At 45.8% G+C, this 24,682-nt stretch overlaps 1 protein-coding gene across 1 annotated transcript in view; it reads left to right on the forward strand.

Moving 5' to 3' along the window:
* The window catches only part of LOC140720570 (NACHT, LRR and PYD domains-containing protein 3-like), a 395,705-nt gene extending 371,854 nt beyond the window's left edge, over positions 1 to 23,851 (forward strand). Inside the window, exons 3-10 of the mRNA XM_073035407.1 lie at positions 4,427 to 4,519; positions 5,414 to 5,580; positions 6,465 to 6,636; positions 6,733 to 6,798; positions 13,402 to 15,139; positions 16,217 to 16,303; positions 22,805 to 22,972; positions 23,137 to 23,851. Coding sequence (XP_072891508.1) covers positions 4,427 to 4,519; positions 5,414 to 5,580; positions 6,465 to 6,636; positions 6,733 to 6,798; positions 13,402 to 15,095 — 2,192 coding nt within the window. The 3' untranslated portion in view covers positions 15,096 to 15,139; positions 16,217 to 16,303; positions 22,805 to 22,972; positions 23,137 to 23,851. The remainder of the gene's footprint in view (positions 1 to 4,426; positions 4,520 to 5,413; positions 5,581 to 6,464; positions 6,637 to 6,732; positions 6,799 to 13,401; positions 15,140 to 16,216; positions 16,304 to 22,804; positions 22,973 to 23,136) is intronic.
* Positions 23,852 to 24,682: the final 831 nt, after the last annotated feature.

The following is a 24,682-nucleotide window of genomic DNA, read 5'->3' on the forward strand; positions in this document are numbered from 1 at the left end:
ATGCTTTGTTCTCGTTTGTTTTAGTAACATACTTCATTATTTCTCTGGGTAAAGTTAGACCTGCGATGAGCGATTTATTGGAAGAAAAGCACACAACTGGAAGCAAACCACAACTGAAGACAAGGGAAAAGCAACAAGGAAACCAGCCCGAGGACTGAGAGAACCAATTCGAGAGAACCCTTCTGAATCGGAGTTTCCATTGATTCAGTCAGGAGAAAGTTTGGTGAGTCTCATTTACCCAAACACTGGTCCTTTAGACATTACATTTCTGTACCAAGGAAGATAGGAAATAGCTGGAGAGAGACTGAATAAACCTAGAAGTGCCAGTTATGCCAGTTGCAATCATTCCAGATCTGCCAATGTGCTGTCAGCATCAGTTCTGTGAAGCCACGCATCTTCCTCATATTGTTTGCTCATTTCAAACGTGTCACTCCTGATGTTTCCTTGCTTGTTGTGTTATGTCATAATAATCTCAAAACGCGTTGAGAATGTCCTCCCTTTGTAAGACGCCGCATTTGTTTCCTGTTATAGTTATTGCAGAAATGTGGAATCACCATGAACTACAGCAACATGTCATTGACTCCTCTGTCTATTGCAAGCTGCAATGATATACTTGTCCTCGAGTATATCGCCGTGCAGGCCTCTGCTAAGAGCAAACCCTCTCGAAGCCAAATGTCCCAGCACCACATTTCATTCAGTCTAAACTAGCAGATGCCAACCAATAATTTACATTTACATACCCTGTCGTCATCAAGTACTTTTCTACTAACAAATTGTCAGAACCTATGAATCTATGATTAAGCGGAAATAGGTTTTGCAATGTTCCCATTTGACCCTGTACCATGGGTTATACCTGTACTTGAGGTGCACGAATGTCCTTGCAGCCAGGACTACTGGAGCTGCAGGAATCGGTTTAAACTCAGTGATTTCGGCTGGAAAGCAGCGTGTTGGGTCACATGATGAAGCTGTTGATATTAAGATATATCCAATGTCCAGAGAGACTGGCTGTGGACTGGGCATCATGTAGTGAAAAGCAGCAAAAGCTTCCGCTCGCCTCCCCACTCCCCCTCCCACCCTCCTATTTTTTTGCCAGTGTTAATTGCAGGAGTTAGGAACTCTTTCTACTCACTGAACACTGAAATTAAAGCCTGTGATACCATTCAAATCCCAGTTTCTTTATAAAGAATGGGGTTGAAGTGTTATCGAGATGAACATGGGGGAATGTGTAACGAAAGTTTAAATCAGATCAGCCGAGTGGTCCACTTATGCATTTGTTGTGTTGACTAGAAAAGTTCTGACAGTTCAATTAGTGTAAGACAATATAATTTCTGCATATTAATTATATTGTGGAACTGAAAAGAAACACTACATTGATTAACAATATACATCGAGATTTGTGCGTTAATGTTGAACCCCAGCGGGTTGCGGATCGACCATGACTCATTCGCTCCCTGTTCTCTGTTCCTGGCTCTACAGTATCCCTGTCTACCAGGCGAACGAGCTAACCGCCCCGCCCACTCTGCCACGCGCGCCCTCTCGCGGAGCTTCGTCATGCTCGCGCTCCCGGGCTGACGTTGAGACGATTTAAGCATTCTGCGCGTGCCCGGTATCTCTCTTAAAGTGACGTGAGATTTACTTGTCTCTCATTGGTGACAGCAAGTGGCATTTTAGCATACCAACCAATCGGGATATGAGCTTTTTCATTAAGGAGTTCCCTCCGTAGACCCCGTCAGATGTTTACCACCCTAACTCCTGGGAAAGATCCAAAAAGCTAATTTATTTAATGCCGCTCTTCCTCTCCAAGGAGTCTGGAAGGGCGATGGATTGAAGTTCACTCAAACTATTCTCATCAGGCACGGTCCCCAATCCAGACAGCATCCTTGTAAATGTCTTCTGCGCGCTCTCTATAGCATCCATTTCGTTTCCTGTCGTGAGGTGACCAGAACTGAACACTGTACTCCCAGGTGGAATCTAATCAAGGTCTTGTATAGCTGTAACATTACCTCTCACTCTTGAACTCAATCCCATGACTGATGAATGCCAACACACCATATGCTTTCTTAACAATACTGTCAACTTGGGCAGCAGCTTTGAGTGTTCTATCGACACAGACCTCAAGATCTCACTGATCCTCCACATTGCCAAAAGTCCGACCATTAATATTATATTCTGTCTTCAAATTTGACCTACCGAAATTAACCATTTCATACCTGTCAGTATTGAAGTCTATCTGCCAATTCTCTGCCCAGTTCTGCATCCTATCGATGTTGCACTGTAACATCTGACAACCCTGCAGACGATCCACAACACTCTCAACATTTGTGTCATCAGCAAACCTACTAACCCATTCTTCAACTTCCTCATCCAGGTCATTTGTAAAAATCACAAAGAGAAGGGTTCCCAGAACAGATCCCAACGGAACACTATTAGTCACCATCATCCATGCAGAATTTGAACCATCTACAACGGCACTTTGCCTTCTGTGGGCATGCCAGTTCTGGATCCACAAAGCAATGTCGCCTTGGATCCATACCTCCTTCTTTTCCGAATGAGCTTTCCAAGGGGAGCCTTAGCTAACCTCTTCCTGAAATGCACATACAGTACTTCCACTGCTCTACCTTCATCAATGTGTTTTGTTACATCGTCAAAGAATTCAATCAGGTTCATAAGGCATGACCTGCCCTCGGCAAACCTTTGCTGACAATCCCTAATCAGACCATGTCTCTCCAAATGCTCATAAACCCTGCCTCTCAGGATCTTTTCCAAAACTTGCCCACAACTGAAGTCAGACTCACTGGTCTATAATTTCCTGTGTTATCTCTACTCCCTTTCTTCAACAAGGGAACAATGTTTGCAATCTTCCAAGCCTCTGGTACTTTTCCTGTCCCTATTGATGATGCAAAGATCATTGCCAGAGGATCAGCAATCTCCTCCCTCGCTTTCCAGAGTAGCCTGGGTACATCTCATCCAGTTCGGCGACTTATCGAATTTTATGACTTTCAAAAGCTTCAACAATTCTCTTTGTTGAAGTCTATGCACACAAGCGTCTCAGTCAGATGTAAGTCATCTCCACAACTTCCAAGGTCATTTTCACTTATGAATAACGAAGCAAAGTATTCACTAAGTACATCAGAATACTTTAAATGATCGGCAGATTGAGAAACATCTGTTGAGAATATAGCGGTGAATTCTAACAAACCAAGTTGCCGTTACTGGCGACCCCACAGATTTGTTATATTTGCATGTCGTCCCCTCAGCTCCAGTGATGATTGTTACAAATGTCAGTGATATGTATTCAATCCTTTATTAGCAATCAGCAAACAAGCTTGAAGCGATGAAACTGAAGTGTACCCAAGTGTAGGTTCAACGTGTAGGATAATAACAAAAGATATGACATCCCTCAGTCTCCAGATGTGAACCACATGGAATAAAGCACAAAAATGTAACTGATTCCCTTCACATTTACCACACCCCCACTGATGCGACAAGTTACCATAAAAAGCATCATAAATACACAACGCAGAATACACTGCAGATAGAGAACAGTTACACGGCTCCTACACACAGGTTCAGCTCCGATACAGGGTTTTCCTCCTGAAATATGAAAATACAGTCTGTCTTGTTGAATAATCCCAGCATTTTATATTATTTATGTCAAAGATTATTTTCCCAACTAGCTGTTTTGGATGTATGGCGGGTCTACATTGTGCTTAACAAGGTGCCATGTAACTATCTGATACTAACCAGGTGATATGGTCAAATAAATCTTGACCGATTTTCAGTGATAATAATGGTTTTAAAGTCCTGCCGGAGAAACTATCGTGGTTCAGTCAAGATGTCCTGATGCTGTGGTTGAGATTGCATTGTTCAGGATGTCAGAGTGTTTCAACATAGACTCAAACCATATATTACCATTGGTGTCAAAGCCAGGCGATGTTAAACTGAAAGGAGACGGTGAAAATCAAGTGTGACTGAGAAATTTATAGACTTCAGTGATGATAGGGATAGATGTAAAATTGGGCAGCAGAAATGTTTTAACCCACACTGCTGTAACACTTGTCCATTACTCACCACAGCGCCACCTGGAGGAACAATGCCGTGGGCGCTGTTTGCTCAACCTGGCTTGCCATTTCATTGACACGTCACTCCCGATCCAAAACACAAGATTGGTTCCTAAAAGGGAATTGCCAGCAATATAGCGAGTAGATATCGCGGGGAATCCCTGCACAGTATACAATCCATGGAGAGAGCGGAAATGGACATTGTGTGACTGTGGGTGGATGGGCACAGGTAGACCAGGCCATGTCAAGTCTTCAGTGGACAGGTCGAAGATATTTGGAAGTGTTTGCCTCAGTTTAAAACAAAACTGTGTTCTCCTCTAAACCCCAATTATTGTTTGATCCTCTTGTTATTTTTTTTGTGACAGAGCAGCAAACACTGATCACACCTGTCCTCAAAATGGATCAAATTGCGAGCAGTGAAGGAGAGCCAGTGACGTCAACATCGGGAAAGGACACGGGTATGTTGGGCAGTTATTTTAATTTTTAAATACTTTGCGGATTCTGCGTCTGTGTTTAATTCAATATCGACAATTCACAAAACATTTGTGAAAACCGAGCAGACAGATGAGAGAGAGAGAGAGAGTTAACATCTCTGGGGGAAACACAGTCACACGTGGATGGAGTACATTTACCGTCTGTTCCTGCTCCTCTAACAGATTGTGATGCACATTTAAATAACGAGTTACTCCAGAAGACAAGACATTTTGCTGATGCTAAAAGTTTTGGCCAATAAAAAGACACACAAGATATTGGCAGAACTCAGCAGGTCGGGCAGCATCCATGGAGAGGAATAAATATTCGACGTTTTGCGTCAGGATCACAAGGAATAGAAAGTAATGTGGCAATATTTAGGATTTCTTTCCCCTCATTTCCAGTCCGATAAAGGGCGTTGGCCCGAAAATTTAATTGTTTATTCTCCTCCATAGATGCTGCCTGACAAGCTGAGTACCTCCAGCATTTTGTGAAAAAATTTCAGAGATTTGCTGAGGAAGGGGTTGACCAGGCAGGCAGACAGTAACCCAGAGCAAAGCGGTGGTGATGGACAGTACTTGGAGACTGATTGTGATGGGTTACTATATTCTCAGCAATAAACAGAGTCCTTTCCAAACAGTGAGGTGTATCCCCGGGGACAAGAAAGAGCAGCCTTCGACAGATTGAACTATACCCTCTCCTACATGCCCTGCGCCCCCCACCCTCCGGCCCAAGCCGATTCCTCACTACACCCCTCCCCGTCCCGATATATATATATATATATTTCGGACTGTGTTTGGTGATTTTGGGGTTCCAGAGAGAAAGTTACTGCCCAGTATAGGTACGGTAATTTCTTTAATGCTCCTCATTGTCTTTCACAGGTCCGAGCTCAGCGATCACCGAGCTCCTGGCAAGCTGGAATGATTCCCAGCTGCTGCGGTTAACGGACTTCTACCGGGACAGGCTGGAGCAGGCGATGGAAGGAGGGGTGCACGGAGTGAGCCTGGCGTTAACGGCCGAGAATCAGTTCAGCGGAGAGGAACATCGGGTGAGTGGGAGAGAGAATGAGTTTGAATTTTCACACACCACAGGACTGATGGGTGTCGAAACACTACTCATCAGATATTAAATTAGATAAAAGAACAACTGGGAAATAAATACTGTACATACAATCACAAACATGTGAATCTGAACCAGTGATAGAAAGGGGTGAAAAGACCCCGCGGACTGGTGGGTAGCTGCTCAATGTTCAGAGTGAGTTGAGTTGTGTGGGCTTACAGTATTAAATGGATATATGACGGGAGCTTTCGGTTTGGGAAGACCGTGCAGCGTGACGGCAGGATGTCAGTGAGAGCCGGGGCATCATCAATGGGTGCCACAGGAGCTTGAGTGTGTTTTGGTCTGGGTGGAGATAATGCTGTTACAGTTCCTAACGGCAAGCGGTTTAGATCGGGGAATACTGCCATGTTGCAGTGTGAATAAACCTCCACTGGAAAAGGCAAAGGAAAGGTATCACATATCCTCCAGTAATCCGCTGTCATGTTGGACACTGGCGTCATCATCTTTTCTGCAACTTCTCTGTGACCGCTCACTTCGTCATAAAAAAAACTCCTGTTTTATTTCTTCATCTGTGACGGTTATTTTCTGATTTCTGTTTTACACTGTGAATCCAGTGAGGAATTATTTATGGATTTGGAGCCACGTCAATGAAGCGGTCACAGACCAGCCAGGATCTCATTGACTGGTGGACCAGGTTCACGGTGAATGTCCCTCCGTGTGCTCTGCACTCAGAATGTACAGTCCATGTCCAGACAGGATCAGCACCCGTCCGGGTGACTGCTCAGTGTGATCCCGTTACAGAGCACATCATTTACTTCTCATTTTCTGTGTGAATCTGTCAGTCCCCAATATGTTCACTGTTACTCTTCACAGAAAATCTCTGATCTCGCTAATAAGGGAGAGAGGGCGGACAGTTCTAAACTCCTCCTGAGCCTGGTGATGGAGAAAGGGTCCCGCGCCCGGAGGGTGATGTGGGAAACCTTCGTGAAAATGCGGAATGATGCTCCAATGTTGGACAAAATACTGAAGGAAATGCAGATATATGGTGAGATAATATCAGCGATTAATTCAAATTTGGATTGAATAAAGTACACTTTAAAATTTTACACATCATTCCCTCAATCTGTTTAAATTCAAACAGGTTGTGATCCCTCCCATCCATCAAATCCCGCTCAAGGTTTACTGAAGATTCTCAGTGAGCTGAAAGGTAAGTGAACATGCATTGAACATTGAAGATTAAAACACTGGAATAGGCCATTAGGCAAATAATATTGTGTCGAAACAGCTGAGAAGTAAATCAGACATACCCAAACTCTAATCTCTCCTTCCTGCACAATGTCCATATGCCTCCATCCTCCTTACATCTATGTGCCTATCCAAATGTCTCTTAAAATGCTTTTAATAGTTTGACTCTACCACCTTACCGGGCAGTGCGTTCCAGGCAACCACGACTCTCTGATTAAAAATCCTACCCCTCACATTCCCCTTCCTTCTACACTCTCTCTCTTTCAATGTATTCCCCCTGGTACTAGATATTTCAACTGTGGGAAACCGATTGTCTCTGTCCACTCTATCTATGCCTCTGATAATCTTGTAAACCTGTGCCAGAGCTCCTCTCGGCCTCTGATGATCTGGAGAAAATCAAAATATTTCCAGCCTCTCATGACAGCACATGCCCTCTGAACCAGGCAGCATCCTGGTAAACCTCTTCTGCTCCCTCTCTAAAGCCTCAACATCCCTCCGGTAGTGGGGCGATCGGAACGGTACACAATGGCCCAGATGGGGCTGAAGCAGAGTTTATCAAGTTGAAACTTGACCACTGTTTCCACCAACGGTTGTAATTTGCGTAGGGAGGTTCAGCTGTTGAGCCACAAGGATCTGACCAGGTAAATTCTGGCACTGTGACAGAGAACACAGTGAGATCCAGGGAAACATTTTGTTAGAGAGAGAGTTTTCACAGGACATTTTGAGGAAAGAGGCAGAGAGCTGGCGAGTTTGAGGAAAGTGGTCACACCGCTCTGGGGCCTGCAACCACAGATCCCACCGGAGTCTGAGTGGAGAAGGGGCGATCTGGAGAATGGAGAAAAACTTATATTTCTTCGCACCAAAAAGTCAAAACCTTCTCTTGTCAGCCACTGCCCCCACCTGAACAGCCTCATCCTTAGCCATTTTCTAAACTCCCTCAGATCCTGCAGATTATTTTTTCTTAGAGTTGGACGTCCACTGAAGTTCCAGTCACAGAATAGTAATAATAGCATCACTTTAATTAGGAAAGCAGGTAACATCCCAACTGGTCTGTTCAACCACAGAGCAGCAGATGAACCCCACTGTGTTCACATCTGCACTCCCTAGTGCAAACACTGCTACAGTGTTAGAGAGGGTGAGACTGGGGGACATATTCCTCAGCTCAGTCCACAGAAGCTGAAATTCCTGTCTGCCGGTGTTGTGTGATGGACACTGTAGAAGGGTGAGAGATGGGAATTAGGACAGGGAAACCGAGGGTTGTGGGATCGCGGCAAAGAAAGTGAAAAGGACTGAAAATATCTATAAATAATATTGCAATTAGTCAAATTGTGACCGTCTGGATGGGAAGCTCACTACATCCATAAGCCCATCATGTCTGTGAAAATGGAGCCCGGGGCAGTGCATGGGCTCAGAGATTGTAAGACCTCAACATCGCAGACTGAGTTGGATCACTCAACTGCACATTTAACAGAGGAGAGAGCGTAGGAAAGGCAAATATCAGAACATTATTAATCTTACAGTAGCCCATGATTTATCTGATTATTCAAAGCTCTTAAAATAAATATAAGAAATCTCGGTGAGAACCCTGGTTCAGTCTCCCTCATTTACAAGAACAAATGCCAAAGACGATAATTTAAATTTGGTACCTGAGATAGACCAATCAGGAAGTTTACAAACTACTCACATCTCTGTCACCTCTGTTAATGCTGTTCCAGTCCACACCCGGTCCATGAAACCCCTCAGTTTCCCTGCACCAAGGGATTGGTAAATTGCTACAAGCTTGTTCGTCACTATTACTCATGTTGTTTGCCCAGGGAACAGACACAGCAGTGAAATTCCCACAAGCATTTCTGAATATGAAACAGATACAGTCCCTGATTATTGAAGAGCATCATTTCCACCACGGTCACATTCTCTAAAGTAAATATGTCGATGATCAAACTTTACTTACCCTCCCTATCACAGCTGAATACATTGAATGGAGACACCACATGTCCTGACATTGTGAGACCCCATACACCACTGACAGGTTCCTGACACACTGTGAGACCCCACACGTCTCTGGCAGGGTCCTGACACACTGTGAGACCCAAATGCCTCTGTCCGGGGCCTGACACACTGTGAGAGCCCACACACCCCTGACAGGGTCCTGACACACTGTGAGACCCCACACACCCCTGACAGGGTCCCGACACACTGTGAGACCCCACACACTCCTGACAGGGTCCTGACACACTGTGAGACCCCACACACACCTGACAGGGTCCTGACACACTGTGAGACCCCACACATCCCTGACAGGGTCCTGACACACTGTGAGACCCCACACATCCCTGGCAGGGTCCTGACACACTGTGAGACCCCACACACCCCTGACAGGGTCCTGACACATTGTGAGACCCCACACACCCCTGACAGGGTCCTGACACACTGTGAGACCCCACACGTCCCTGACAGGGTCCTGACACACTGTGAGACCCCACACATCCCAGACAGGGTCCTGACACACTGTGAGACCCCACACATCCCTGGCAGGGTCCTGACACACTGTGAGACCCCACACACCCCTGACAGGGTCTGACACATTGTGAGACCCCACACACCCCTGACAGGGACCTGAAACTCTGTGAGAACACACACTTCCCTAACAGGGTCCAGACACATTGTGAGATCAGGTCTTATCAGGGAGATTAATGTAAATGACCCCTCAGGAGGCAGCAGGGGTCTGCATAAAAGAAGAGGAAACGCAATATAATGTAGCAAAAGTGAATGGAAATTTCATTGATTTCGGATGAAAGGCAACAAAAGCAGCAATGAAGAGATGAAGGCAAAAAAATTGAAATTATAGGCTAACACACAGAAAATGATAGAGAAACTCAGCAAACCAGGCAGCGTTTGTGGAGAAAGTTCAGTCAACTTTTCGGGCCGAGAACATTTGGTGTGACTGGGGAAAACACGCTGAGGGGTAGGTTTGAAAGGTGGAGGGCGGTCTGGGAGGGTAGAGAGAAACGCCAGACGATAGGTGGGACTTGGAGGGGGAGTGATGAGCAAAGAGTTGGGAAGTTGGTTAGTGAAAGAGACGGAAGGCCATGGAAGAAAGGAAAGAAAGGGATGGAGCAAGCACCAGACGGAGGCATAGATGAGCTCGGTATGACCTATTGTATTTCGGTGAGACCGACGTAGATTGGGAGACCGTTTCGCCGAGCATCAACACTGTGTCCGCCAGAACAAGCGGGATCTCCCAATAGCCACCCGTTTTATTTACACTTCCCATTCTCATTCCGATATGTCAGCCTCCTCCAATGCCGGGATAAGTCCACACTCAGGTTGGAGGAGGAACAACTTATGTTCCGTTTGAGTAGCCTCCAATTCCTGGCATGAATATCGATTTCTCAAACTTCCAGTAAAGCTTCCTCTCCCCTTCACCGTTCCCCATGCACTCGTACTTCTCACATGTTATCTCCTTGCCTGTCCGTCGCCTCCCTCTGGTGCAACCCCCACCCCACTTTTTTTCTTTCTCCGTGGCCTTCTGTCTCTATCAAGAATCAACTTTCTAGATCTTTGCTTCATTCTTTCCTCTCCAAGTTTCACCTATCGTCTGGCATTTCTCTCTGCCCAGCCCCCGCCACCTTTCAAATGTTTTTGTCTCTGGTTCTGCCGAAGCATCTCGGCCTGAAACGGCAACTGTTCCATTGACGCTGCCTGGCCTGCTGAGTTCCTCCAGCATTTTGTGTGTGTTGCTTGGATTTCCAGCATCTGCAGATTTTCTCTTGTTTGTGGAATTATAGGTCACTTAGCCTAAGCTAAGTGATTGGGAAACTGTTGAGTCTATAAATTATTTTAAATTACAATGATTGCACATTGCACATTCAGATGGAGACGTAACATAAAGATTTTTACTCCTCATGTATGTGACGGATGTAAGAAATAAAGTCAATTCAATTATGAGTGTTCAGGTTTCGAGATTCGGAGACTAATGATAAAATAAGTCAAAGTCCGTATGGGTTATATAAAGGGAAATCTTCCTTAACAAATTTGCTAGAATTCGTTGAGTAAATACCAAGCAGGGTGGATTTTCAGAAGATGTTTGATATGTTGCCACACATGAGGCCGCTTAACAAGATACAATCCGATGGCGTTACTGGAGAGCTACTGGCATGGATAGAGGAATGGCCTGAGGGTAGGAGGCAGGGAGTGGGAATAAAATGGGCCATTTCTGTTTGCTGCTGATGATTAGTGATTTTCCTAGGTTAGTATCGGGACCGCTACTTTTCACATTGTTTCTCAATGATTTTGATAATGGAATTGATGGCTCTGTGGCAAAGTTTGCAGATGATACTAAGATAGGTGAAGGGGTAGCTGAGGAAGCAAAGGAATTGCAGCAAGACTTAGACAAATTAGAAGAATTGGCAAAACGTGGCAGATGGAATACAGTATTGGGAAATGTATGGTAATGTATTTTGGTAAAAGGAACAATAGTGCGAGTCTCAAGATGGCGCTCATGGAGTAAACCGCATCTAGGCTTTGCTCCAAACCTTTTACGTTTTTTTTAACCTACAAACACCCCTTAAACTTATTTTAAAGGGGTCTAAACATATAGAATTTTTTAAAAAACTATTTGAATTACTCTCAACCCGCTGAAATGTCTAGAGCAAAAGAACCGAAACAGACGAGAGAACCGATAACTTTAGAATCAATTGTGAAGTTTATAGACGCTAGATTTGATGAATTGGAGAAAAAATTACTTGGAAGATTTGCACAGTATGACAATCGTTTGAGATCACTCGAAGAAAAGTTCCTGACCTTTTCACGGGAATCAAATGAACAACAAGCAAGCATTTTGGCTCTTGAAGAAGCTGCTCGTAAGAAGGATCGTATAATCGAAAAAATGCAAGAAGAGCAAACTTCGACGACCCAACAGATGGATCGTTATGAAGTTAAAATTACTGATTTGGAAAATCGTTCTCGAAGACAAAATCTTCGGTTAATTGGAATCCCGGAAAAATGGGGAGAACATTTAAACAGTTTAATGTGGAATCATGCTGGCACCAACGTTGTGGGCCGAAGGGCCTATTTTTGTGCTGTTCTATGTTCTATGCAGAACCTGTGACAACTGAAATCCTGAACTACCTGCTACCAAAATTCCTCGGTCTCTGCTCTCTTCTTCCCCACCCGACATTAAATGAGCACGGTTTTCAAACTTGTGTTTAAAGTCATAGACCAGTAGCATCTCCCATTTCCACAGACATTGTCTGACCTGTACTCACATCTACACTCCCGTCCGTCAACAGCGGAGCTGCAGAGGGCAGGCCAACATGCTGCATAACTGTGACGGACTGGGAGGCTCTACAACGGCTAGTCAAACAGCCCAACGCATCACCGGCACCCTCAGCCTACCTTCCATCGGGGACGTATATACAGAAAGACTCCGGGAAGGGGCCAGCAGCATCAAAAAGGATCCCACCTATCCTGCCTATGGGCTGTTTGCCCCTCTCCCATGAGGGAGGAAGGATCCCACCTATCCTGCCTATGGGCTGTTTGTCCCTCTCCCATGAGGGAGGAAGGATCCCACCTATCCTGCCTATGGGCTGTTTGCCCCTCTCCCATGAGGGAGGAAGCTACGTAGCATCCACAGCAGGACCACCAGACTCAAAATCAGTTACTTTTCTCAAGCAGTAAGACTGATCAACACCTCCAATGACTAAGCCACCCCTCCACAACTAACAACCCCCACCCCACCACCAGCACGGTTTTAAAATTTTCTGTCAGAACCACCTGAGGTCAGAGTGACTCCTGTATCGTATGTATTTATATTTATTGTGTTTTCCATTGTGTTCTTTATCTGAGTTTCTGTGCTGCATCTGTGCTGACCTTCTCTTTTAAACTTGTGTATCTTCAATCTGTTCAGAATTTACAATACATACCCTTTAAGAGACACGAGACTGCAGATCTGCCGTCTCAAACCATTTTCCGGAGGAACTCAGTGAGCTGAGCAGCATCTGTGATGATGCACGGGGGAATTGTTTGTGTTTTGTGTCAAAATGCTGACTGTCTCAACCTCCTGAACAGTTTTATTGACATTTTCTCCCCCAATCACCCACCCACAGTGCACGTGCCAGTGAACAAATATACTTTGCAATTTGAATTAATGATGGTGGGAGGGGGAACTGTGATTCCCAGACCAGTTCCTCTGAGAGGATGCCCACTAACCTTTTCTACATCTCCATGCACCACATCAACATCGGACTTTCAAAGTTCTTCCACAGGAACAATGATAGCCGTGGCAGTAGTGGGTGTTTGTCCAGTACGAGACAATCGGGGATCAGTAAACTACCAGGGTAATACTCACCTTTACAGCACAGTTAATGTGGAAAAGTGATGATCTAGTGTTTATCTCGACAAGGCCTCTCTGTCCAGTCAGGGGTCTGTTAATGAAATTTACTGTACGAGCATCCATTGATGAATCCAGTTAATGCAATAGCTTTGAGCTAACGCTTGTGTGCTTAAATACTGAGTACTGAGTTGAGGCATCTAACAGCTTGTCCACTGTCTGTTCCCATGGAAGATGTTCAACAGAAACACAAGGAGACTCTGCGGGCAAAAACTGAAACACTGAGAGTGAACACGATCCTGATGAGGGAGAAGGTGAAGGTTTTCCAGCTGCTTGATCGATACGCTGAGCTCACGGTCATTTCTTCTGTTCGAGATCGGAGACTGGTGGAACATGAGCTGCGGGCAAGAGGCAGAGACCACGAGGAGTGGAGAGAAAAACATCTCCGTGGACACCTGGAAAAACTCCGGACGGATCAGCTGTTCCAGAGCAGCTTTTCCCGAAGTAAATCCCAATCTGGGAGTTCGGCAGCAGTGGCCGGAGACCCAGGGATCGGGAAAACAACAATGGTTCAAAAGATTGTTCATGACTGGGCCACTGGGAAAATATATCAACAATTCCAGTTTGTCTTCAGTTTCAAATTTCGGGATTTAAACTCCATTAACAACAGAATAAACCTGAGGGATCTGATTGTTGATCAGTATCCTTACTTTGGGAATATCCTGAGAGAGGTCTGGAAGAACCCAGAAGGATTGCTGTTTATATTCGACGGTTTGGATGAATTCAAACACAGAATCGATTTTGCTAACAGTCTGAGAGATACAGAACCCAAGCACCAGTGCCCAGATCCCGAGTGGTGGTGTGAAGTGTCGGACATTGTGTACAGTTTAATCCAGGGCAAGCTGCTCCCAGGGTGTTCAGTGCTGGTGACCAGCCGCCCCGCTGCGTTACATTTATTGGAAAAGGCTGAGATCAGTGTCTGGGCTGAAATCATGGGATTTGTTGGTGAGAAACGGAAGGAATATTTCATCAGGCATTTTGAAGATCAGATGGTGGCAGCAGCTGTTTTCAAACACGTGAAGGAGAACGAGATCCTGTACACCATGAGCTACAACCCCTCCTACTGCTGGATCCTCGCTCTGGCACTGGGCCCCTTCTTCAAACAAAGAGTCAGAGACCCGCAGCGAGTTCCCAAGACCATCACCCAACTGTACTCCTACTATATTTACAACATCCTGAAAAACCACGGCCGTGAGATTGAGAACCCCCGTGATGTGTTACTCAGGGTTGGTCAGATGGCCTTCAGAGGAGTGTCCGAGAAGAAGATTGTCTTTACAGGTGGAGATTTGATCAAGTACAATCTGCAGCCTTCCCAGTTCCTGTCCGGGTTCCTGATGGAGCTTTTGGAGAGAGAGGATTCTGCCCGGAGCGTGGTGTACACATTCCCACACCTCACCATCCAAGAGTTTGTAGCTGCAGTCGCACAATTCCTGAATCCACATCCCGGAGATATCCTGATATTCCTCACTGAAGCCCACAACACGACAGATGGGCAATTTGAAGTATTTCTCCGTTTTGTTGCTGGCCTCTCCAACCCAATGACAGCTCGGGGCCTGCAGGAGTTTCTGGGTCCATTTCCTCATCAGACAACCTGCCGGGTGATTGACTGGGTGAAGGAGGAGGTTAAACGCCAGAGTGGAAACACAGAGAGTGAAGCTGGTAAAAGGAGCCTCCTGAACACATTGCACTACCTGTTTGAGTCTCAGAATCGTGGACTGGCTCAGGCTGCACTTGGATCTGTGGAAACACTTTCATTCAGTGAAATGACACTGACTCCAATTGACTGCGCAGTCCTGTCTCATGTCATCGGACTCTGTGATACAATAAAACACCTCAACCTGGAGGACTGCCACATTCAGCGTGAATGAATCCAGCGGCTGGGACCCGGGCTGCACAAGTGCCAGGAGTTGAGGTAACTTGATTTATCTCTCACTCTGAATTGTGAATCTGTTCCATTGTGTTGGTTCAATGTAAAGGGAATTGGGTAAAACTAGCAAATCAGATTGTGATGAATTGTGACAAATAACCAGGAGATCAGTCAGTAATTCCCCAAGGACAGGAGGGTTCTGTGGTTCCTTGTGAAGGGATGTTGGAGACTTCATCAGATCAGTGAACAATGAACATTGGTTTAATGGTAGTAAATCACAGGAATGGCCGTGTTTCTCGCTGCCTGTGACACGTCCATTGACAATGTTCCTTCTCACGGTTACTGACACCCAGACCGACACTTAGTGCAGCAGGTGGGTCAGAGATTCACACCCCCTTCCCGGTGAGGGACAAGAGACCGTCAGCAGACTGTCCCAGTGAGAAGTAAAGAAATACCATTGTCAGATTGTCCTCCCCTGCCTTTCCCCGTGTGTGACTATAACCATCAGTCCACCTGTGTGACTGTGCTCACTACCAGATACCCAGACCCAATGGGCGCATCTCCTCTCCCGACTGTGGGCCTCAGTTCAGACCACACCTCCCGTACGATCCATTTCTGGATGATCTCATCTGATTGGATTATCTTTTCCCATCCGTATACTGCTATGAGACTTTTCTCCCCTCTCTCGCCCGCTCTTGCCCCTTCATACCCTCTCATCCCCATCCCCCTTCCTCCTGCAGATTCTGTCTCCCTATCCCTTTTCCTCAGGTGGGGTCTCTTCCACCGTCTCCCATCGACATTTCCCCATTCACAAATCTTCCTCACTGTGGGACTTTCTCCCATCCTTCATCCCTGCCCCTCCCAACCCTCTCATGTCAGGAACACTTTTCTAACCATCGGGGAATGAGACAGAATATGTGGAGTTTACAGGGTCACACCGACAGACTAAATTACTGGCATTCGGCCAATACCCTGGAGCTGGGCAGTGAGGGACATTGACAGTGATCGGAACTCCAATCAGTGATTTACTGAAGGGTTTCATGTTTCCTGAAATATCCCAGTGAGAGTAATTCCCTCAGACCCATGGTTTCAATCACTGTTCATCAACTTGTTTGTGTTTAGCCTTGGGCAGAATGAACTGGGAGATTCAGGAGTGAAACTGGTGTCTGCGGCTCTGAGGAAGCCGGAGTGTAAAATACAGAAACTGTGGTAAGTACCAGACTGTGGGAGATTGTGTTTACAGTCACTGGGTGTCTGACATTGAACATTAATGTGATCAGTAGAAGCATAGAAACATCGAAAACATACAGCAGAATACAGGAAACACAAAGATACTGCAGATGCTATGGTCAAATCAACACGTACAAACAAGCTGGATGAACTCAGCAGGTCGGGCAGAATCCGTTGAAACGAGCAGTCAACGTTTCGGGCCGAGACCCTTCGACAGGACTGAAGAAGGAGGGGGCAGGGGCCCCATAAACAATGTGGGAGGAGGGTGGAAAACCAATCAGAGGAAAGATCAAGGGGTCGGGGAGGGGAAGCATGGACGGGATAGGCAGGAGAGTTGAAGAAGGAATATAAGGGGAAAGCACTGTGGGTGGGTAGAAGAAGGCAGAATCATGAGAGGTGATAGGTAGCTAGACCTACTAATCTAGTATCTAAGGAAAAAAAGGGAAACAAAAAAAGAAAAAAAACTAAAGAAAAAGGAAAAAAAAAGGTTGTTTATAATATATCACAAGAATACATAAACATCAATGTCGTCAACTCCGATCCTTTCAATATAAATACGATTAAAGCTGATAAAACCAATAAGCCTGGAACAGGGTCGTATTTCACCAAATGAAAGTATTGAATAAATGGTCTCCATATCTTTTCAAATTTAATAGAAGTATCGAATACACCACTTCTAATTTTTTCTAAATTTAAACATAACATAGTTTGAGAAAGCCAGTGAAATACAGTGGGAGGATTAATTTCCTTCCAATTCAACAAAATAGATCTTCTAGCCATCAAAGTGAGAAAAGCAATCATTCGACAGGCGGAAGGAGATAAATGAAGTAAGTCCATCATCGGTAAGCCAAAAATTGCGGTAATAGGATGGGGTTGTAAATCGATGTTGAGTACCGCAGAGATAATATCAAAAATATCTTTCCAATATTTTTTCAAAAGCGAACATGACCAAAACATATGAGCTAGATTAGTAGATTAGTTAACTTTGCATAGATATTTTTTTTCTTTTTTATATTATGTTATATTATATTATGAAATTTCTAGATATATCTGGTTTATATATATACTATATGGTTCATGTTTCGGGAAAACTTATTAATACTGTATTCATTGCTTATGTATTCTTTCACGTGCAATGGGAATTTGTATGTTTGTAATCCCTTTATTAATATCTCAATTGTATTTTGTTCATAATATTTTTAATACTAATAAAAAGATTGAAAAATAAAGAAAGATAGGTAGCTAGAAGAGGAGGCAGAGTGAAAGTGGGATGCGGGAAGGGAAAGGGAGGGAATTACCAGAAATTGGAGAATTCGATATTCATACCTAGGGGCTGGAGACTACCCAGACGGTATATGAGATATTGCTCCTCATCATGCCAGTAGAGGAGGGAGGGAGGGAATTACCGGAAGTTGGAGAATTCGATATTCATACCTAGGGGCTGGAGACTACCCGGACGGTATATGAGATATTGCTCCTCATCATGCCAGTAGAGGAGACCATGTATGGACATATCCAAATGAGAATGTGAAGGAGAGTTGAAGTGGGTGGCAACCGGGAAATCCTGTCTGTTGTGGCGGACGGTGCGGAGGTGCTCGACGAAGCGGTCCCCCAATCTGCGTCGGGTCTCGCCCATGGAGCGGAGGCCGCACCGGGAGCACCGGATGCAATGGATGACCCCAACAGATTCAGAAGTGAAGTGTTGCCTCACCTGGGAGGACTGTTTGGGGACCTGAATGGTGGTAAGATTGGAGGTGTAGGGGTAGGTGTATAACTTACACTTGCAGGGATAAGTACCAGGTGGGAGATCTGTGGGGAGGGACGTGTGGACCAGGTAGTCATGGAGGGAATGATCCCTGCGAAAAGCAGAGAGGGGTAGAGAGGGAAAGATGTCCTTAGTGGTCGTGTCCTGTTGAAGGTTCGGAGGATAATATGCTGGAATCGGACGTTGGTGAGGTGGCAGGTGAGGACAAGGGGAACATGGTCCCTGTTGTGGTGACCGGAGGATAGGGTGAGGACCCGAATTGTGGGAAATGGAGGAGATGCGGGTGAGGGCATCATTGATGACGGCAGAAGGGAAACCACGATCCTTAAAGAAAGAGGACATTTGGGATGTCCTGGAACAGAAAGCTTCATCCTGGGAACAGATGCGGCGGAGACTGAGGAACTGGGAATAGCATTTTTACATTTGGCAGGGTGGAGAGAGGTATAATCAAGGTAGTTATGGGAGTCAGTGGGTTTATAAAAAATGTTAGTGGACAGTCCATCTTCAGATATGCAGAATACAGGAATATAATATGATATGATATAATATATGGAGAATACAACACAATACAGGCCATTCAGCCCACAAAGCTGTGCCGAACATGTCCCTACCTTAGAACTACCTAGGCTTTACCCATAGCCCTCTATTTTTCTGAGCTCTATGTAGCCATCCAGGAGTCTCTTAATGACCCTATGGTTTCCAACTCCACCACTGCTGCCGGCAGCCGATTCCACGCACTCAATACTCACTGCGTAAAAAACCTTACCCCTGAAATCTCCTCTGTACCTACTTCCAAGCACCTTAAAAATATGTCCTCTCGTTCTAGCCACTTCAACACTGCGGAAAAGACTCTGACTAACCACATGATCAATGTCTCTCATTATCTTGTTCACCTCTATCAGGTCACGGTTCATCCTCCGTCACTCCAAGGAGTAAAGGCCGAGCTCACTTAACCTATTCTCATAAGGCAAGCTCCGCAATCCAGGCAACATCCTTGTAAATCTCCTCTGCACCCTTTCTATGGATTCCACATCCTTCCTATAGTGAAGCGACCAGAACTGAGCACAGTACTCCAAGTGGAGTCTGACCAGGGTCCTATATACCTTCAACGTTACCTCTCGACACTTAAACTCAATCCCACGACTGATGAAACCCAATGCACCGTATGACTTCTTAACCATGGAGACAACCTGCGTAGCAGCTTTGAGTGTACTATGGACTCGGACCCCAAGATCCCTCTGATCCTCCACACTGCCAAGAGTCTTCCCATTAATACTATATTCTGCCATCATACTTGACCTACCAAAATGAACCACCTCACATTTATCTGGGTTGAACTCCATCTGCTATTTCTCATCCCGTTTTTGCATCTTATCAATGTCCCGCTGTAACCTCTGACCGCTCTCCACACTATCCACAACACACCCATCCTTTCTATCAGCAGCAAATTTACTAACCCATCCCTCCATTTCCTCATCCAAGTCATTTATAAAAATCACAAAGATGGTCACCGGCCTCCATGCAGAATATGACCCGTATACAGCCACACTTTGCCTTCTGTGGGCAAGCCAGTTCTGGATCCACAAAGCAATGTCCCCTTGGATCCCATGCCTCCTTACTTTCTAAATACGCCTTGCATGTGGTACCTTATCAAATGCCTTGTTGAAATCCATATACACTACATCTACTGCTCTCCCTTCATCAATGTGCTGATTCACATTCTCAGAAAATTCAATCAGGCTCATAAGGCACGATCTGCCTTTGGCAAAGCCATGTTGACTATTCCTAATAATTTTTTGCCTCTCAAGATGTTCATAAATCCTACCTCTCAGGATCTTCTCCATCAACTTACCAACCACTGAAGTCAGATTCACTAGCCTATAATTTTCTGGGCAATCCCTACTCCTTTTCTTGAACAAGGGAACAACATCTGCAAACCTCCAATCCTCCGCAACCTCTCCCGTCCACATTGATGATGCAAAGCTCATAACCAGAGGCTCAGTAATCTCCTCCCTCGCTTCCCACAGTAGCCTGGGGTACATCCCATCATGTCCCGGTGATTTATCCAACTTGATGCTTTCCAAAAGCTCCAGCACATCCACATTCTTAATATCTACATTCACAAGCTTTTCAGTCCACTGCAAGTCAGCTCTACAAACGCCAAGATCCTTTTCCGTTGTGAATACTGAAGCAAATGATCCACTATTTGCTGGATCCACTATTACCTCCGGCTCCATACGCACTTTTCCATTGTCACATTTGATTGGTCCTATTCTCTCACATATTATCCTCTTGCTCTTCACATACTTGTAGAATGCCTTGGGGTTTTCCTTAATCCTGTCCACCAAGGCCTTCTCATGACCCCTTCTAGCTCTCCTGATTTCATTCTTAAGCTCCTTCCTGCTTGCCTTGTAATCTTCCAGATTCATATAATTACCTAGTTTTTTGAACCTTTCGTAAGCTCTTCTTTTCTTCTTGACTAGATTTACAACGGCTTTTGTACATCACGGATCTTGTACCCTGCCATCCTTTCCATCTCTCATTGGAACGTACCTACTCAGAACCTCAAGCAAATATCCCCTGAACCTTTTCTACATTTCTTCTGTATGTTTCCCTGAGAGCATCTGTTTCCAATTTATACTTACAAGTTCCAGCCTGATAGCCTCATAGCTCCTCTTACTCCAATTAAAGGTTTCCCTAACTTGTCTGTTCCTATCCCTCTCTAATGCTATGGTAAAAGAGATAGAACTGTGATCACTATCTCCAAAATGCTCTGCCACTGAAAGACCTGACGCCTGACCAGGTTCATTTCCCAATACCAGATCAAGTACAGCCGCTCCTCTTGTAGGCTTATTTACATATTGTGTCAAGAAACCTTCCTGAACACACCTAACAAACTCCATCCCATCTAAACCCCTCACTCTAGGGAGATGCCAATCAATAGTTGGGAAAATAAAATCTCCCACCTCAACAACCCTGTTATTATTACTTCTTTCCAGAATCTGTCTCCCTATCTGCTCCTCGATGTCCCTGTTACTGTTGGGTGGTCTATACAAAACACCCAGTAGAGTTATTGACCCCCTCCTGTTCCTAACTTTCACCCACACAGACTCGATAGACAAACCCTCCATGACGTCCTCCTTTGCTGCAGCCGTGACACTATCTCTGATCAGCAGTGCCAGGTCCCCACCTCTTTTGCCTCCCTCCCTGTCCTTTCTGAAACATTTAAAGCCTGCCACTCGAAAGAGACATTCCTGTCCCTGCAGCATCCAAGTCTCTGTAATGGCCACCACATCATATCTCGAAGTACAGATCCACGTGCTCTAAGCTCATCCGCTTTGTTCACAACACTCCTCGCATTAAAATAGACACATCTGAAACCATCGGACTGAGTGCGTCCCTTCTCTATCACCGGCATATCCTCTCTTTCGCACTGTCTCCAAACTCTCTCCCTTTGTGAGCCAACCTCCCTTTCCTCCATTACATTGGTTTGGTTCCCAAGCCCCAGAAATCTTCTTTTAAACTCTCCCCAATAACCTTGACAAAGCACTCTGCCAGGATATCGATCCCCCTGGGATTCAAGTGCAACTCATTGATCCAGAAATCTGAATTCCTGTCCCCTGCTCTCATCCCTCAGATACGCATTTATCCTCCAACTTATCCCATTGCAATTCTCACTGTCGTGTGGCACAGGCAGTAATTCCCAGATTACTACCTTTGCAGTCTTTTTCTCAACTTCATTCTTAACTCCCTGTAGTCTTCTTTTCAGGACCTCTTCCCTTTTCCTACCTATGTCACTGGTACCAATATGTACCACGACCTCTGGCTGTTATCCCTCCCACTACAAGATATCTTGGACACCATCTGAAACATCCCGGACCCTGGCACCTGGGAGTTAAACTACCATCCGCGTTTCTTTCCAGCGTCCAAAGAATCGCCGGTCTGACCCACTATCTATAGATTCCCCTATCACTACCTCCTCTCTCTTCCTTTCCCTACCCTTCTGAGCCACAGGGCCGGACTCTGTGCCAGAAGCACGACCACTGTCGCTTCACCCCCACACCCACCTCTCCCCCCAGTAGGCCGTCCCCCCTCCAGCAGTACTCGGAACAGGAGTACTTATTGTCAAGGGGTACAGCCACAGGGGTACCCTCTAGTACCTGCTTCTTGCCCTTTCCTGACCTGACTGTGACCCACTTCTTCAGTCTTCCGTGGCCCCGGTGTGACCACCTGCCTGTAGCTCCTCTCTATCACCTCCTCGCTCTCCCTGACCAGACGAAGGTCATCGAGCTGCATCTCCAGTTCCCTAACTCGGTCCCTAAGGAGCTGCAGCTCGACACACCGGGTACAGATGTTGCCGTCCAGGAGGCTGGGAGTCTCCAGGATCTCCCACATCTGACACCGAGCACAGAAAACCAGCCTCACACACATACTCTCTGTCTGTGTGTAAACAGATAACCTACCTCGCCTCGACCCTTTATCGCCGAAGCCCCGTTGAGCCAAAGCCTTCCTACTCTGTCTCCCGCTCCTCTGACGCTCGCTCTGTAAATCTGTCTTCCTTTTAAACTCTTCTGCTGTTCTCACTGGCCGACTTGCGCAGTCGTGGTGAAGAAAAAAAATCAGTAATTGTGTTACTGATAAACACTGGGGATTTATACCGTCTCCTGTCTCTCTGTGTCCTTCACCCTCACTCTCTCTCTCTCTCTCATCTCCAGGCTGGACAGTGTCGGTCTCACAGATTCTGGTGCCGAGGATCTCGTCTCCGCTCTCAGTACAAAACCATCACTGACGGAGCTTGCCCTGGGATGGAACTCGCTGACAGACCGATCTGTCCCCGGTCTCAACCGCCTCATACTGACCCTCCCGAGACTGGAGTGGATACTGTGAGTGTTTGTAATAATGTTCAATGTAATAAAATATCAGCGGATCCGCGGGTTTTCTGGTGATATTTGTCTGTGTGTGTTGTTGAAACATTAATCCCGGTCCCCTGTTACTGACACTGTTGTGTAATCTGTTTATTTCATCTTTATTCTCCCATCTGTTTCAGGCTGTGGGGGAATAGCTTCGGTTGGACCGGGAAGGAACTGGAGTCTCTGCAGGAACTCAGACCCGGACTGACAGTGATGGTGTGAACATCTGAATGTGTGAACATCCCCGCCCGCCGGATGGGGAAATGTTGCTGATTCCCCGCCATCCTCTTTAACTCCCGCCCTCCCATTTAACTCCCGCCCTCCCCTTTAACACCCGCCCTTACCTTTAATGGCCACGCGCCTAGTTTAGTTCCCAACCGTTTGAACGGAACCGGCTCCTGCCTCGTGCTCGGTAACATCGGAACGGTCCCGCAGTGACGTGTTTCCGCTTGTTGTCCGGCGACGCAGCTTCCGCCGGATGTGCGTGGTCGAATCTCCCCACGTGAGACCCCGGGTAATTACACAGACAGGAAGACCCCGTGGGTCCGGGGCTCAATCTGGGACACCGGTGTCCCGGGGTGGGATTTTCCCGGCAGAGAATCCTTTTGCTCCCTTTGCTGAGGACGCTGCATTCGGCAGTCTGGCCGATATAATGATGTTAAACTGACAAATCCCTCGGCAGTGACCCTGGATCTGCAGCGATCCCGGACACGGCCCTGAAGTGTGATTTTATAATCATCGGTTCCCCGATGCAGAGTGACGGTGAGAAACGGGACTGATTATTCAACCGGTCACTCGTTGTCGCTGGTCGGTTAATTGTGTGTGACTGTGAGTGAATCAATTTACATTTGTCATGATGATATCAATAAACCGCTGTAACTTCCTGTCTTGGTGTCGGACTTTAATCTCATTAGAGGAAAAACAGTGACCTGGGATTACTGCTGCTCCCTGCACCCGATGAACTGAAATAATACATGGTAAATGGTAGAGTATTGGGGAATGCAGTAGAACAGAGTGATCTAGGAATAACGGTGCACAGTTCCCTGAAGGTGAAATCTCGTGTGGATAGGGCGGTGAAGAAAGCTTTTGGTATGCTGGCCTTTATAAATCAGAGCATTGAGTATAGGAGTTGGGATATAATATTAAAATTGTACAAGGCATTGGTAAGGCTAAATTTGGAGTATTGTGTACAGTTCAGGTCACCAAATTATAGGACAGATGTCAACAAATTAGACAGAGTACAGAGGAGATTTATTAGAATGTTACCTGGGTTTCAGCAACTAAGTTACAGAGAAAAGCTGAACAAGTTAGGTCTCTATTCTTTGGAGCGTAGAAGGTTGAAGGGGGACTTGATAGAGGTATTTAAAATTATGAGCGTGATAGATCGAGTTGACGTGCATAGGCTTTGTCCATTGGAGATTCAAACAAAAGGACATGAGTTGAGAGTTAGGTGGCAAAAGTTTCGGGGCAACACGAGGAGGAACTTCTTTACTCAGAGAGTGGTAGCTGTGTGGAACGAGCTTCCAGTAGAAGTGGTAAAGGCAGGTTTGATTTTGTCATTAAAAAAAAAATTGGATAGGTATATGGACAGGAAAGGAATGGAGGGTTATGGGTTGAGTGCAGGTCGGTGGAACTTGGTGAGAGTAAGCGTTCGGCACGGACTAGAGGGGCCCAGATGGCGTG

This window comes from Hemitrygon akajei, unplaced genomic scaffold (assembly GCF_048418815.1).
Source record: "Hemitrygon akajei unplaced genomic scaffold, sHemAka1.3 Scf000045, whole genome shotgun sequence".
NCBI classification, from domain to species: domain Eukaryota; kingdom Metazoa; phylum Chordata; class Chondrichthyes; order Myliobatiformes; family Dasyatidae; genus Hemitrygon; species Hemitrygon akajei.